This window comes from Pavona decussata, unplaced genomic scaffold, assembly GCF_977016875.1.
Source record: "Pavona decussata unplaced genomic scaffold, jaPavDecu1.1 SCAFFOLD_534, whole genome shotgun sequence".
In the NCBI taxonomy this organism is placed as follows: domain Eukaryota; kingdom Metazoa; phylum Cnidaria; class Anthozoa; order Scleractinia; family Agariciidae; genus Pavona; species Pavona decussata.
The window spans coordinates 26,938-43,437 of NW_028145835.1; the positions used below are offsets into that span (position 1 = coordinate 26,938).

At 39.5% G+C, this 16,500-nt stretch overlaps 1 protein-coding gene across 1 annotated transcript; it reads left to right on the forward strand.

Moving 5' to 3' along the window:
* The first annotated feature begins 3,954 nt into the window (after positions 1-3,954).
* On the forward strand, positions 3,955-7,590 carry LOC146449958 (uncharacterized). Its single transcript, XM_085100939.1, has 2 exons — positions 3,955-4,007; positions 6,321-7,590. Exons 1-2 carry the CDS (start codon positions 3,955-3,957, stop codon positions 7,579-7,581), a joined length of 1,314 nt encoding a protein of 437 aa, XP_084957065.1. The 3' UTR covers positions 7,582-7,590.
* Positions 7,591-16,500: the final 8,910 nt, after the last annotated feature.

Below are 16,500 nucleotides of genomic sequence, written 5' to 3' on the forward strand. Positions count from 1 at the left end.
CGCAAGTGGCATTCCCTTTTCATGTGAACATTGTAATCTGTTAAAGTCATTTTCCTCGCCAACTTTGGCCAAGAACATACATGAAGATGACATTAAAAGTTACAAATGTGATAACTCAACTCAAAGAATGTTGTTGGAAGCAATTCAACCTCCTGAAAATTTTAGGCATGTCGTTGAAATTTCTCAAAGTTGTCATGCTATTTATCATGGTGTTTCCCAGGGACCATCTAACCCCACAGGGTATTGTCATGTACAGAAGCGTGATGGACTGTTCCGCTGCACAAACAAGAGCTGTTCAAGGAAAAGTGGCAATAGCAAACAGTTGAAGTTGAGAACAATTTGTCCCCATCTGCATATTCTTTTTTGTGTTTTGAAATTGTCATCAGACTCAGGTCCAGTAAACACTGTATCTCCTTCAACATCTGGTGAATCCAGTACAGCCACATCAACAGTAACTGCTAAGCAAGAGGTCAGTGTAAGCAGAAGATCAACAATCAAACTTAACATGAGGAGGGTAATTCCATACCCAGTACCTCAATATATGTTTTCTGCATGTCGAAGCTTGAGAGATGTTCCTCAATGCTTTATGCCGTCCAGCACACTGAGTGTGAACTTTGTGGGAGTCCTCTCCTGGATCGCAGAAGACAAGAGGATTTGTCATACCTCATCACTCCATCGATTTTTCTTTCAGTTGAAATTAAGGTCAAATTCGGCTCAAACAAGAGCTGCAAAGCCATGCACCAAGCATGGCCGATCGACCAAGGTAACCTTTTTAATGACTGCTTGATTGTTTTGTTAGCTGCCTTTTTTGGATATCTACCCTTTCATTTAACAGCAATATCTGCTATGCAGAACTGTTGATCAAATCATGTACATGTAATAACCTTTTGCATGGTTATTCTTTCAACAATAATTTCTCCCTAAAAGAGTTGCATGAACATTAATTCTTAAGACATACATTAATGTTTAATATGTATCATTAGTAAGATTTTATTAAACATTAGACTAAGATTCTATTTAATGCAGTAAAACCCCGGTAACTCGAACTCGGATAACTCGAACTCCCCCACTAACTCGAACTGAGTCTCAATTCCCTTCGATTTGACCCAACTTTTCAGTCATTTTTACTCGGTTAACTCAAACTGAGTCTCAATTTCCTTCAATTTGATCCAACTATTCAGTCATTTTTACTCGGTTAACTCGAACTCAGATAACTCGAAAACCCCGCTAACTAGAATTAAATTTCGTTTCCCTTTGAATATCAAAATTTACCCCTATAACTCGAATTTCTGGTTCTTATAACTCACCACGGATGCCCATTGAGATATCACATTAGTTTCTTGTGAAATAAGTTTAATTTGCACTGCATTGTACACCAAAGTGCTGAAAATCAATAAACTATTAATTATTAACCTGGAAAATTGAATATTTTAATCAACCTTGATGACTGGAACCCCCGTTAACTTGAACAGTTTTTCATTTCCATTTAGAGTTCGAGTTACTGGGGTTCTACTGTATATTTCTTTGCAGGTACCATAGAATATGTATTCGGTCTAGTTGATTTTTGGAATCGCGCATTCATCTTTTTTTAAGTGAACTCTCACAGTAAAAGTCATAAAAAAATAAATAGATGATTTTTCAAGAGATGATTTTTTCACTTTTTCAAGGACTTTTCAACATTTGTGACAAAATCATTGTTGCTGTAGTGATCCTTGAACATTAAAGGCAGCTTTTCCAACGTGGAGTTCCCCTGAGTGTAGGAGGTGCTATCGAAAGTGATCTCAGTGTCTGGAAGAGATGTAAAGCGGTAATGGAATTTTAGTGTTGTACAATGTAGGAACGACTACAACAGAAGTAATTAAAGAGACATTGTTACTTAATATGAGATGACACTTTTAAATTTATTTGGGGTTATGTTCTTTTTCTTGAAAGGGATTGTAGACTTTTCACTTGTTGATGGTTTTTTTTTCTACAATGTATCTGTATGTTTTGTGAATAAATACTTCAAAATTGAGTTTCTACATGTATTTCTATGTATTTCTACTGTTTTTACATGTAGACATACATGGAATAGTAATGAGTTATTCCAGAAAAAATCCACACCCCCCCCCCCCCCCCTTCCCGACGGATGGGGTCGTTTTTTAACCAGTCCGGCACAGCTATCAAATTTGATAACCGCGTGACGTCACAACATGGCGCCAGCTCAGAGCTCGGTGAGTTTTCGGAGAGCGTTCAATAGTTTCGGTAATTTTTCGGTTGTGCTCGCGTTCCATACCCAGAATTCCAGGCCTGAACGTCGATAGAACAATAAACTTCAAGGCCCTGCAAAAATGGCGACCATCGGGAAAGAATTATGCGAGATCTTCCCTTGCAATTTGAAGAGGTGCTACGAAATGACAGTCCCTTTCAGTTATGTTTATTGTCTTTGCCATCAATTTTAAGGTAGTTGTAAATTTTTGTGGTACACGAAGAAAAAATGTCGTGATCTTCATTAATATATCTTTCGATTCAACACTTATTTGTCGGAGGGCATGAAGAATTGTGAAAGGGCACTATGATATTTTGATTTGCGGTCTGATTCCGCCACTGACCGCCATTGTTAATTACCTGTGCTTCTAGGATGACTTGAAATGAGGGCAGCATTATGGATTTCAACCGAGAGAAAATAGGTACTTAACCGTTGGAAACAGGGATTCCTCTTAACTTACAATGCGAGTTGCTCTCGGTGGAATAAATACCGGAGGAATCTTGATGTCCAAGAGCGCCAAGAAAGCGTGTACGTTGAGAGATGTTGCTGGCAAGCAAATAGGCCGAGTACAATTCTTTCTCAATAAAGAGAAAAAGGAGCTCATGGACTGCGGGAAAGTCTAGTGATGAAGGGTAGGATTTCAAAATTAAGACGGTTATCCAGGAACGATTTTGATAAACAACTCAGTCGAAAATTATCGAACGCTTTGTTCCGGAAATGCCTCTTTGGCAATTACATGTCTTTGTCTTGTTCAGTATCGTTACTAATATGACTGGATACGAACGGAAATAATTCGTATTTTTCTAGGTGGCACATTTAAGCTTACATTTACATGACTGTAATATTTTTATTTCTGTTCTCGTCGTTAGATTAATAACCAGCCAGTCGAAAGTAACCACAGAGAGTGATTTCAGAGCTCGGTGATGAAGGTGACATGCCGGATGTTGAGGTATGCCTTCACAGCACGATTTTACAATTTTCCCAAAATGTAATTATCCTTTACAAATTTATGCTTGGTGTTTAATGCCCGTGCAATGCCAGACTCACAACAGTTCGAGCTTTGAGCCACAGCAAACAACCTCAATACGCCCTTTCAAGAACAATTTACACGGGACTTGGCCGTTGCACTTCTATTTTATTTTTTATTTTACTTCTATTGCAGTACGTCGCTTCAGTTATCTAGGACAGATCGAAGCGACTCTACACACGTCGCTACTCAATCGAATCATCGCCTCCTGCACTTTCCCTGGTACAAGAACGAGACAAAATTGATATGAAGTCTCATTTTAAAAGTTAGTTATAACGCAAAATTTCTTCATTTCTTCATTCATACAGATTGACGAAGGATAAGAAGGAGAGGAGCAAGGCAACAAGAAGTTCAAATCATGTTAATATTTATGCAATAAACAAGCATCTTTGATGGAAGTTATTTTCTTGGGATTACAGTTTCTTTTTGATCGGCTATCGCTCAGGAATTCTGTTCTTTAGCCAAAGCCGCTCGAGGTTTCCTCTGTCCACCACGACGCTATGAGGCTTTCGATAGATATCAAAATGAGCTTTGTCAGTTAATTATGGACAAAGATTGTTTCGTATTTTCCTGATGTCAGGCCAAAATTACTATTCTAAACCTTTTCTTGCGTACAATTCACTGTGTGACCGAAATCGAATGTTGAATGAGAGCCCCATCAAAATGTTTTCATATTGAAATGGCCACCATATTGAAAGAAGATGGCTGCTATGATAACATGTCACGTGAACTGTAACTTGAGGTTTGATTGGCTAATAGTTTGTTTTGGTCCCGGTTATCAAATTTGATAAATGTGCCGGACTCTGGATTTCCAAAACAAAAGACCCCCCCCCCCCCCCCTTTTCGCCTGGATTTCATAAAAAAAAATATTAGGCTTAAATTTAATTTATTTTTAATAGAAAATACGCACAATCACGTCTAGAAGATGTTCTTTTTCAATTTCTAAAGCTTTGGCTAATATTAGAAACTATCGCATGGAACTAAAAAAAGAAAGGAGCAACAATGAGGAAAAGCGAATGAGATCATCCTTTGTGTATGGACAATACCCATGGAATCTTAAAACTGCACGCAGAAAACGCACTGGCTGCTTGTTCAACTGTGCTACGAACGATGGGACTTCAGAGAGGTTACCACTGTAACTAGAAATACGTGACTCGCAAAACCTCGCGAAGCTGGGGCTGGATGGAAAGCCCTCTTTACTCGTATTGTAGCATCGAATGAGGAGATTAAAAGGTTTCTGAATATAGCAACTATTTTGATGAGCATGGTCTTTTCATAGTTCCACAGGCTAGTTTGCAGTTAAAAATCTATTTCTGACGCGATGAAATGTACAACGGGAGTGCAGCGCTGTCGTGTTCGATGAATTTATTTCCCACGGAAAATTATTTTACCGCGGCCACAAAACGTGTAATTTCTTATATGCAATCTTTCACAAAAAAGATTTCTGGAAGACAGGGAAAAGATTCTGGAGAGATAGTTCTGTATCCAGTGAATATTGATCAACATTGCAGTTGAAATTTGATCTGGCACGCAAACTTTCCCGATGTATGCAAATTTTGCTCCAGACGACGCCAGACAGCCTGACGTCATTCATATTTTGTTTTTCACCGTTGCTAGGCAACATTGCGGACACCTTCAACGAAATATATAAACATACATACATACATACCTACATACATACATACATACATACATACATACATACATACATACATACATACATACATACATACATACATACATACATACATACATACATACATACATACATACATACATATATATATAAATATATTTTTCCCTCGAATTCGCGCGGCTTAGCTCCGCTCGGGCCGGCTCGGCCCGCCGACAAATTTATTAAGAGTCAAGTCCAAGCAACAACCGTGGACGATAATCCTGCTGGTATACGTTGGATCAATTGTTGATCTGATCGGTTTAACAAAGACAAATCATAAAAGAAGCAGAGACCGATATAACGTAGAATTACGGTTTAAAGGTTACTATATTTCGGCTGGCCAAACCAGCCTTCTTCAGGTATAATGAAAATTTACATTGGGACATACGCTTATATAGCTGACAAATATTTGCGCAATAGCGGAACTACGTTAAACTAAATAGGCCTTATCACGGCTTTCGACGCTATTTTGACGAGTAGGCAAACACGCTTGAAATAACAGTGTTTGTATGGAAATTCGATGTCAAATAATTTTCATAAAACATCGCTTCTGAAAAATTCATGAATTGGAAACTTTTGGCACTAGGAAAAGGATTTTAAGAAAAAAAATTGGAGGGATGTAGCTGTGCCAGAAAGCTTCCAGTCGTGTTTTGAACTTTCCATACATTTGTCTGTATTTTTTTCCCGCGAACTATTTTTAGTAGCAGTTCACGGCTGGTTCGCTTACAGACAAATGTATGGAAAGTTCAAAACGCGAATGGACGCTTTCTGGCACAGCTATAGCTACATCCCTCAAATTTTTTTCCTAAAATCCTTTTCCGAGTGCCAAAAGTTTCCAATTCATGAATTCTTCAGAAGCCATGTTTTACTAAAATTATTTGACATCGGATTTCCCTACAAACACTGCTATTTCAAGCGTGTTTGCCTACTCGTCAAAATGGCGTGGAAAACCGTGATATTGCCTATTGATTGACAGTATAAAATATGAAGCAAATGAAATAATAATAACAAAGAATAAAAAATAATAAAAGGAAAAAAGCTAGTACATTTCTTCGCGAATATTAAGGCCATGTGGAGAAAGTGTTCTGCCTTTTGAGATTAAAAGGCTTCCCTGGCCTTACGTATTGAGTCTCGGTTAGAGTAGACTTTTTCTATGGGAATTAATTGCATGTCGTTAGCGGTGTGGTTAGGAGCGGTGAGGAAGTGTTCTGCGGCTGTGGTGGGTTTAGATTTAGTGTTAGGGTTATCTATGGTGCGGCGGTGTTCATTAAAGCGGTCTTTTAAGCGTCGTTTAGTCTCTCCTATGTATTGTAAATTACAGCGGTTACATTGGATCATGTAGATTATATTAATTTTTTTTTTCTTATAAGGTGCGTAAGGAACCACGTTGTTCCTAGAGACCTTCGGGTCCGTTCGCCAGTTCCAACCAAAGGCGGTCACAGAGTAGCCGAACTAGCATCCTTGAGATTGCTAAGAGAGAGAATCAGACTAGCTCAGAGGGCTAAGGGAAATGCGATGCAGGATAGCCACTCTACAGCGAAGAGTATAACAGCCACTCTTTCGCCTAAAGATGCTTCTGAGATACTTGAAAAGATCAGTTGCAACACAAAACGACTGTTTAATAAGACCAGAGACAGACAGAAACGAAAGTTCGATAACCTGTTGATCGAGAAACAGTCCTCTGTTTCTACGACTAGAACACCTCATGTTGACAGAACACCTCAAGTTGACAAATCCAAATGGGTTATCAACTTATCCTCCAGGTCCTTAAGCGACGCTGAGGTATCTTTACTACAGAAAGGGTTAAATTTTGCTGTAACACCTACAAGCATCCCAGCCACTGAGATAGTTGCCAAGGTTGAATCTGCAATAAGACCACTTGACGCAGAACAGGCAGACACTGTCAGGAGAAACGTAAACTCTATCCTCCAGAAGGCCAAGCCTCCTGAACCTAATATCACCAGGGAGATGAAACAAGCTCTCAAAGGTTTAAAAGAGGATAAGAACATTATGATTCTCCCGGCAGACAAAGGTCGTGCCAGTGTAGTGCTAGACAAAAACACCTATGACGATAAACTGAAAGCACTGATTGAGAAGGGTCCATACCGACTTCTTAATAAAGACGCAACGGACCGTTTGAGCCGAAAGTTGACTGAAAAGCTTCTGAACCTGAAGCGAGGTGGGCACCTGACAGAGTCCGTATATAATAAGATCAGGCCCAAACATAAGCAACCACCTAGAATCTATGGCCTTCCTAAGATACACAAGGTAAATACACCTCTGAGACCTATAGTTTCTTGTGTGAACACCTTTGCTTATGATCTGTCTTCCTACCTAGCCGATGTGTTATCTCCCTTAACAGGGAAATCAGAGTATACAGTTAACAACTCAGCTCATTTCGTGTCCACTATCAACGGTGAGAGGGTACTAGAGAGCGAGATCATGGTGTCTTTTGACGTAGAATCACTGTTCACAAACGTACCTATCGAAGGCGCCGTACAGGCCGCGTTACGGAAACTAGAAGCTGACCCGTGTCTTGCTAACCGCACGACTTTAACACCTGCACAGATTGCGGACCTCTTGGATTTCGTTCTAAGATCCACATACTTCCAGTATGATGGATTAGTTTAAGGGCAACAAGAGGGAGCAGCCATGGGGAGCCCAGTATCCGCTGTCATAGCTAACCTCTACATGGAGGATTTTGAAGAACAAGCTTTGACTTCTACGCCTTGTATGCCTAAGATTTGGAAACGCTATGTGGATGACACCTTTACCATCTTGTGTCGAGACAAAGTTGACATTTTCCTGCAACACCTCAATAGTCAACAACTAACGATCCGCTTCACTATGGAAACTGAGACCAACAACACCATACCCTTTCTTGACACGTTGGTAACTAGAGATTCGGATGGCTACCTCTCTACCAGTGTTTACAGAAAGCCTACACACACTGACCAATACCTAGCGTATGATTCACACCACCCGCAATCTGTAAAACGCGGTATTGTCAAGTGCCTGTACGATAGATCGAAACACCTCATAACTAAACCATCAGTTATCTCGCAAGAAAAGAAACACCTCTCATCAGTTCTTGTTTCTAACGGTTATCCGTTTTCGTTTGTGAAAAACATTACGAAAACAAAGAAACAAACAGCCACAAAAGAACCAGCGCCTGAAATTAAATCTACTGCGGTGCTACCATACGTCAAAGGGTTATCAGAGGCTCTTCGCCGTTGCCCACAACAGCAAGGCATACGGACAGTTTTCAGATCTGACACAACACTTAGATCACACCTAGTGCGACCTAAGGACACTGTCGACCCTGCAAGACAAGACGGAGTAGTCTACAAGATTCCCTGTGAGTGTGGCAAGGTCTATATTGGAGAGACGGGAAGATCTATGCATGAAAGGATTAAGGAACACGATAGAGACATACGGCTTGCTCGAACCCAATCCTCCGCCGTTTCAGAACACAGCAATGCGACGGGCCACTATCCGCTCTGGGATGAGGTTAAGTTTATTGACCGAGACCCACATTGGTACACCCATAGGGTTAAAGAGGCTATTCACATAAGACTTCACCCTGACAACATCAATAGGGATAATGGAATTGAAATTCCGGAAGCGTGGATGCCCACGATCAAACTACACAGCAACCGATCGGTACCAAGGCGGACGGCCGAGGGAACAATTTCTACTCTGAACGACGAGGATTGAAATCCTCCAATCAACAACAGCCTAAGAGAGGATCGAAACGCACCAATCAACACAAACCAAGGTGCTACTTATACTGTCACGCAATCAGTCGACACCATCGCCTGATGAAGACCAGCAGTATAGCGGTCGAAACGTCGCGATCCACATCTTTGTGACTCAATCGTGAGACAAACGATTAACTCATCTATCATTTTAAACCACGATGACAAACACCTTTCATAATATTATATTTTTAGTTTCACAGGTCAGGTTAGATTTGATAGGGCGCGTTTTACCAGTGGAAAAGAAGGTGTAGTTAGTGAGACCATCGGAATTTATTAACCTCGCTTCGCGAGTAATTATTATTTATTTTAAGTGAGAAATATGTGAACAAAATATTTCTACTATTTTCAGGGTCTGAGAGCGCTGAAGTGTCACCGAAGTACTAAATGTTCGAATCGCGTAAGCTATCGGTCGAAATGACCCCTGCAGAAGACATTTCTCAAGTTCAACCCCCCTCCCGCCTGGATTTCCAGAGTCTTTGACCCCCCCTCCCGCGAGAATTTCCAGAATCCCATCCGTCGGGGAGGTGTGGATTTTTTCTGGAACAACCCATTGAGTGAAAGAGCAAAACAACTATCAACACATAAAACTTGAGCTTGCAACTATCATTTGACTGCTACTTAATAATTTACTATTTTATTGATCTTTCTCATTTTTGTAATGACTTACCTTCTCTCACCACTGGAGGTTCCTCTGCTATACAATTATTTAGTTCTTATTTAACTGGATTCTGCAATTTAATTATAATTTGTGATTGGACTGCAGCTTACATATGGTAATGGTATTCGTGCCCTGCAGTTAATACGTGTAATACCATATACTGAATGCAATTTTAGGTGCTGGGGAGAAAAATTTCAAAACAAACATTGTCTCCTGAGCTAATTCCTGCAATTAAAACCTGTACTTTGTTGTCAATGTGTTTAATAAATGATTATTCCGCTCAATCTTGCAGAATATCCTGTGATTTTAGCCAGAATAGCCTACAGCCTCCTTGCCTAAGGATAAGGTGATAGTATGCACAATTTCTCGGGATAATAATATTATTATGTTAATATTTGATTCTCCATAGACAGTACTTGCAACTGAGATTTGGGTTTTAAAATAATATTTTTCTCATACTCTTAAGTTACTATAGGTATTTACTGACAGTAAAATGCATAACATTGCAATCTTTGTTCTGTCGACAGCTAACAAACAAATGTCTTGTAAATTAGGGAATTCAATAGTAAACATGACTAAATGCACAAATTGTGCTGAAATAACTTTTAAAACGTGAGTTAATTGCTACTGACAGTAGCCGAAGTGAAAGGGACAAGTTATCTTTAACAATTCCCTAATGTCAAAACGCGTTCACAACATGATTCATCTATGTTCTCTTATAAATAACTTACCATCACCTCTGCCGGCTGAACCTGTCGCTTCTTCTGCATGTAAGACTGAAAGCAAAAGAAAGATTCGTTTATTTAGGTCATGTATTGTATCATTCAATCACATGATTGTACATAACTCAATAAAGCCTGACTCAGGCACAGGGCACATGTTTTATTGCAGTGTAATGCATGGACTTGAAGTACCCAAAAATTAATACAGTGCACATTTCTTTTCAACAATTTCTTTTCAGAATGCATGAGAAAAGTGGAAAAAACACTCACCAATGTATAATGGTTTTAAATTTCTAACCACTTAATTAATGTCTGACTTTGACCAAAATTTTTTCTGGATTTAAAAACCCGAGAAGCTTCATCTCAATTTCATACAAGGTAAATTAAACAGAAGTTTAGTTGAGGTTACATGTATTCTTATTCCTTTAAATTACAAAGTTTATACCTGCCAACTTTTTCTGGGTCAAATGCGTGAGATTTTTGTCTTGTTCCGAAGATTTCCGACTATTTTCCGAAGACTTCCGAACGTGGCCGAAAATGTCCGAAGATGTTCCGACGACCTTTGAACACTTCTGATTCGAACGGATTGTAGCCGTTTGAAAGCTTTTGCCAAAATTTCGGTGTACTGTAATACAGTTAGGACACAAAGTCAACATTAAGCGCCTTTTCACGGGAATTTGAATTGAAATTGTGTTATTAATCATGTGTTAAAAACAACTCGTCCGGTTTTGTGAGTCATGGGTAAGAAATTGTCCTTGATGCGTGAGATCGATGTCTTTAATTTAGTCCGAAGGCGCGAGACTCATGCATAATGCGTGAGGGTTGGCAGGTATAAAAGTTTTCTAAATAAAATGTTAGTAATGAACAAAACCAATGATCCATGTTGTATTATTTTATAAAATAATATAACTTACCCTCCATGTTTTTATTTCTTTCAGCATCTATAGAGACAGGGAAATTTAATTTAGTCTGTATCAGTCTCATATGCTACAAGCTATTACAGTTCCACCTCATTCAAAATGGAAACCAAGGACACTCTTCCCATTTTTTTATATCCTGACGCTTAGTCTGATGTGCCAACTACATTTAGTAAAACATTAACTTTTTCATGTAAATAAATGTAAGCGATGGACAGTTGACAGACATTGCATCATCTCTGTATGGGTTACTATATGGATGATTGGGTGACTATATGGAGGGTTAGGGTTAGGGTTAGGGTTGATGTTAGGAGCAAGGAAAAGGACCAACAACAAACACATCCAACATATTACTCTGAGTCCGAGAGTATAAGTCACATATATTTTGTAAACATAAAAAGGAATCTTGCACTGAAATGCAGTTTCCAAAAAAGGGATGAAATGCAATCAAATTTAAACCTTTGCGATTTGTAGCACTACGAACAGTATATATTTGAATTTAATAGACAGTATTTTATTGCTTTTTTGAGAAGGAACCAGGAAAAAAAACTGCACTGTTTAAGGAAAGTCTGAATAACAAACGAGTAAACCTACCCATCTGTGCTCCTCTGAGTTGTTTGTCTAAATGAAAACAAAAAAATCAAAAATCAAAAAACAAATGATAGGGCGCTAGCTACTTTTAAGAAGTTATACAAGCTTGAATGGGGCGCTCAAATTCTTAAACTGGCCGGAAACTCTACAAACCAGAACCATTCATGAAGGCATCTTTCTGAAAACAAAATATCCAGCAGCTGCAAACTCCAAAAGCGACATTTCCTTTTAGTAGAACACACAAATTAAGCAACTTTGCAGTATAATTATAATCCGGTATATGTAATATACTTAAGCTTATATAATATCTAATACTTTTTTTTTTCGGAGAATGGATAGGGGATTTTGCGGAGGGAAAATGGTTGACAAGCAAGTTTTGGAAGTGGAATATGCATATCGTAGTTGAGCTTCACCCTGATGGCTTTTAAAAAACTCGCGCAAAACTTTTTTCAATGCCTGCTCAAAAGACCTACACAAGTTTTAACCCAATTTGAACCACTCTCAGAAGCGCAATTACAATAACTTCATACAACAGAAACGTCCTCCAAATTGGCTTCACCAAGGCGCGACATGGCGACGCCGTGGTCACACTGCCCTTCGGTAACCCCCTACAGTAGCATTCCCACCCCCGCAAAATTTCCAAATAAGGAGACGGGACTTATCCGCTTGATTTTGGGGGATTTTTTAACGTCTTGGGTTAAAGAAAAACTGAATAAAAATTTCCTCACCTTTTTGTCGACCCTCGCCAACTGACATAAAAATAACGTCTCGCAGCTTATATGTTTAAAAATCGCGGGAAAACAGCGCCGGTTGCCAAAAATTTCCCGCGCACACTTCAACGGAGCCCGGTTGAACATCGCCTGTTGATAGGAGGCTTTTCGCCGTGAGACCAGGGCTATCTGTCTTAACACGAAGGCGTCGTTGATCAAAAGCCTATCTCCTCTTTCTTCGTGTATAAAGATGTGCACTAAGTGTACAGGTCAATGTATTAAGAATGATGTGGGAAAAATAGTTATGACATCATTATGACGTCATAAATTGAAGAGAATATGATACGAGTATAAAAAATCGACGATAAAAATAAGCCTTGGCGTGAAAATTGTTCATTCGACTTGGTGTCACGTTTGGACAAGCATATATGATGGGATCATTAAAAAGCTGTACTAAAACGCAGAGCGTTAAAAACAAAGCTTGGGTAACTCGCTGCGAGAATTATACAAAAAAAAATCTATACAATAGTGAGGAAACTGGAGAGGTAAATTCAAAGCTTTTTAATATTCTAAAATCAGGCGAACGTCCAGAAGGAGAGAGAGGTGAAAATAACAATTCTCACTAGAATACCACAGTTATTTTAGGATTCCTCTTTTTCTGATTGTTAATCTGTAGATGATCGTACCATAGCCCCTGCCCAAATTGCGTTATCTTGGCACTATGAAGCACGCACTCACATTGATTTCCCTTCCCTAACCCACTCGTACTAATCGGGTGCGACAAATTTCTATCTCACCCCCGCTGTTGGCTTGTAGCATTTTTTGCGCTACTGATGTCAGTCCAATCGTTAACAAAACGTAGCAAATCGTTTCATAGTAATCGTGAACATTTTTTTAAATTTTAATTTCACGTCATTCAACCGGCCAACCAAATTAACAGGGTCAAAAAATACATGTGAGAAAGGGAAGTCCGCGCGCGCACCCTTTTGTTGGAGCCACGATGGCGCAGGTTAATATCATTTTGTGCTTGTCTCGTTGTAGGGAAGTTCGGAAGTGCTTTTTTTCAACCGAGTTTTCGGATGCTGTTTCAAATGTTAGCGAAAATAGTTGCCTCCGTTGTTAAGATTAAGCAATAGATAGGAAGGCATGGAATTCCAATTCTAAGGAGCAGCAACAGAAAACAACAACAACAACAACAAAAAAAAGATGTCCTAATGTGGTTAGATTCCTGATTTGACAGTCCTGAATTGAGTAAACGATTGTTTATTAATTCCTTTGTTTATTCAATTCTAACGTTATTGTGTGCTTCATGTGATCAAGCAATGAATTTATCAGTAGTACCAGATAACCTGTCTCACGACCAACATTACATTGAATAAGATGGCAGCTGTACACTTTAGATATACTATCTAGCCTAACGAACAAAGTAAAAAAACCGGTAAATCCCATCTTGCATCTTGCATCTTGAAATCATACGAGCGGCATGCGTGTCTGACTACGCTTTTGAAAACTAAAATAACAAGAAGCTGTTTCCAGCTTATACTCGGGCCATATTTGACTGTGTGGTGCGTAAAGCCTACAATCTTTTAACAGTGATAACCTCCAGCATCGCCAATTCCCCCAAATAGATAGCTTTCGAGCAAGCTCTCCTGGGGGTGGATCATCTTTTCCCCTCTCGCCCCCCACCCCCAAGAGAGCTTGCTCGCAGGCTGCCAAATAGATAGATACAGAGATATAGTGAGGCAATAAGTAACCACCAGATAGAATTGCATTTTTTGCAGTCAGAATGAAATACAGGGGAAAACGATATTTGTCATACGAATGCTTTTTACAATCCCCGGGCTTTAATCCTTACGTTTTCACTTTTCGTTCAGAGACAGAAACCATTTGTACGGTCCTAATATGCAGTATGTGACGCCCGGTCAATGACAGATCGTAATTTTTGGTATGATCAGACCGGGGGGGGGGGGGGGGGGGGCGGATACTCCCTTATGTGACATTACGGGGACGTGCGGCCCGATAGGGTATGGTTTTCAGGGTGTTTTGTCTTGAACAGGGTATCTATTTCATCACTTTCTGTCTTAAATAGGGTATCCCTACATGACCTAATGGCTTAAACAGATTGCAATTGGCAATGCCTTAAAATACAATAAGAAACTAGTGTATTCTTATTTCATTCTAGTCTTAAACAGGGTGTGATTTGGGGTCAGTTAAATGTCTTAGAAAAGGCCTGAAAATTTTGAAGTCTGTCTTAAACGGGATAGGGAAATCGGAGAATTGTGTCTTAAACAGGGTCAGGGTTTGATCGCCCGGGCCGCACCTCCTTACCCAAGCATCTGTTGAGTACCCCCCCCCCCCCCTCCACCCCTCCCGGTCTAGAGTAACGTTACGCATCACGCGTACGTTTATATCCTTGTACGTTTTTCAATGTTCCGCTGGTCATATTTTTAATTGAAATTCAGGGGAAAGCATTGATTGTTTTTCTATAGTAAACGTGAGACATCTTTATCTATCTATCTATCTATCTATCTATCTATCTATCTATCTATCTATCTATCTATCTATCTATCTATCTATCTATCTATCTATCTATCTATCTATCTTGGCCCGCGAGGTCATCTACTGATTTAACACTCCGGTTAGCCTAAAGAGCACTACAGTTAGCCTAAATAGCACTTAGGTTAGCTTAAATAGCTCCACGGTCAGCTTAACGGTTAGCAGTTTATGTTGGGGTTGTTCATGCCTGGCATGCCTCCCATGTTTTGTTCATGCCTCGCACGTCTGGCTCGCATATTGTAAACACTCCTCACGGCCCGAAAACAAAGAACGCGACCGAGAATTTAAAGAATTTGATAATACGACAGAAAACGTAACTCGTACCAGCCAAGTACAAAAACCGAGACCGAGAAGAATAACTTGTGGCCCGAAGTCTTATCTCTCGGCCCATCACGACCCCAAAAAGAAAAAAGAATTTGATAATGCTACCGAAACCTTAACTCGGTCCGCCTTCCGTCCCAAGTAACAAGCTCAAGAGAACAACACAAGAACCTTGTGATTTTTTATTAGTATTATTATTATTATTACTTTTTTTTTGCAAAATTGATAAAGAAAGTTGTTCAAGGGGCTTCGAAGAGCTTTCTCTGAATCGGTCATGTCACTTTTCCATACTATTTTCATCGATTGAGCAGGCCAAGAGAAGTAATTCAATAAACGGACTTATACGTCATCAGAAAAAAAAATTATGTCGTTATAAAAATGTTAATTGTGGAGCTCCGCTTTTAGGCTAGCCTAAATATATATATATTACAGCATAATAAACAACACCACGGGAAAGTATTGCTTAGCACGCAGCTTTCATTTGGATGCCCGCGTCGCACTTTAGAATTTCACCCATGGCCACAAACTAAAAAGTTAGAACAAACTTGTACAGCATATAAAATAGCACCACAGGAACGTACTTCTCAGTAGCCTTCATTTGAATGGTCACACTTTAGGATTTCACCAACAGACTCAAAAGTTAGAGCAACCTTGTACAGCATATAAAATAAAGTACTGCTCAATAGCTTTCATTGTAATGGTCACCCTTTAGGATTTCACCCAAAGAGTCCCAATTTAGAACCACGCTGTACAACATAATAACCAGCACCAATGGATAATATTGCATAGCGGCTTTTATTTGAATATTGAATAAACAGCGTCACAGGAAAGTACTGCTCAGTAGCTTTCATTTGAATGGTCAAACTTTTTAATTTCACCCACAGACTCAAAGGTTAGATCCACCCTGTGTAAAGCACCAATGGAAAGTATTGCTTAGCAGCTTTCATTTGAATGGTGCTAGTCTCAAAAGCTAGAACCACCCAGTGTATAGCATAATAAACAGCACCATGGGAAAGTACTGCTTAGCAGCTTTCATTTGAATGGTCCCAGTTTAGGATTTCATCCACAGACTCAAAGTTTAGAGCCACCCAGTGTATAGCAAAATAAATAGCACTGCTCAGTAGCTTTCATTTGAATGATCACACTTTAGGATTTCACACACAGACTCAAAAGTTAGAACCACCTAGTGCCGGACTGAGTGTCTAGCATAATAAATAGCACCACAGGAAAGCTCTGCTCAGTAGCTTTCATTTGAATGGTACCAGTTTAGGATTTCACCAACAGACTAACGTTAGAACCATCCAGTGTATAGCA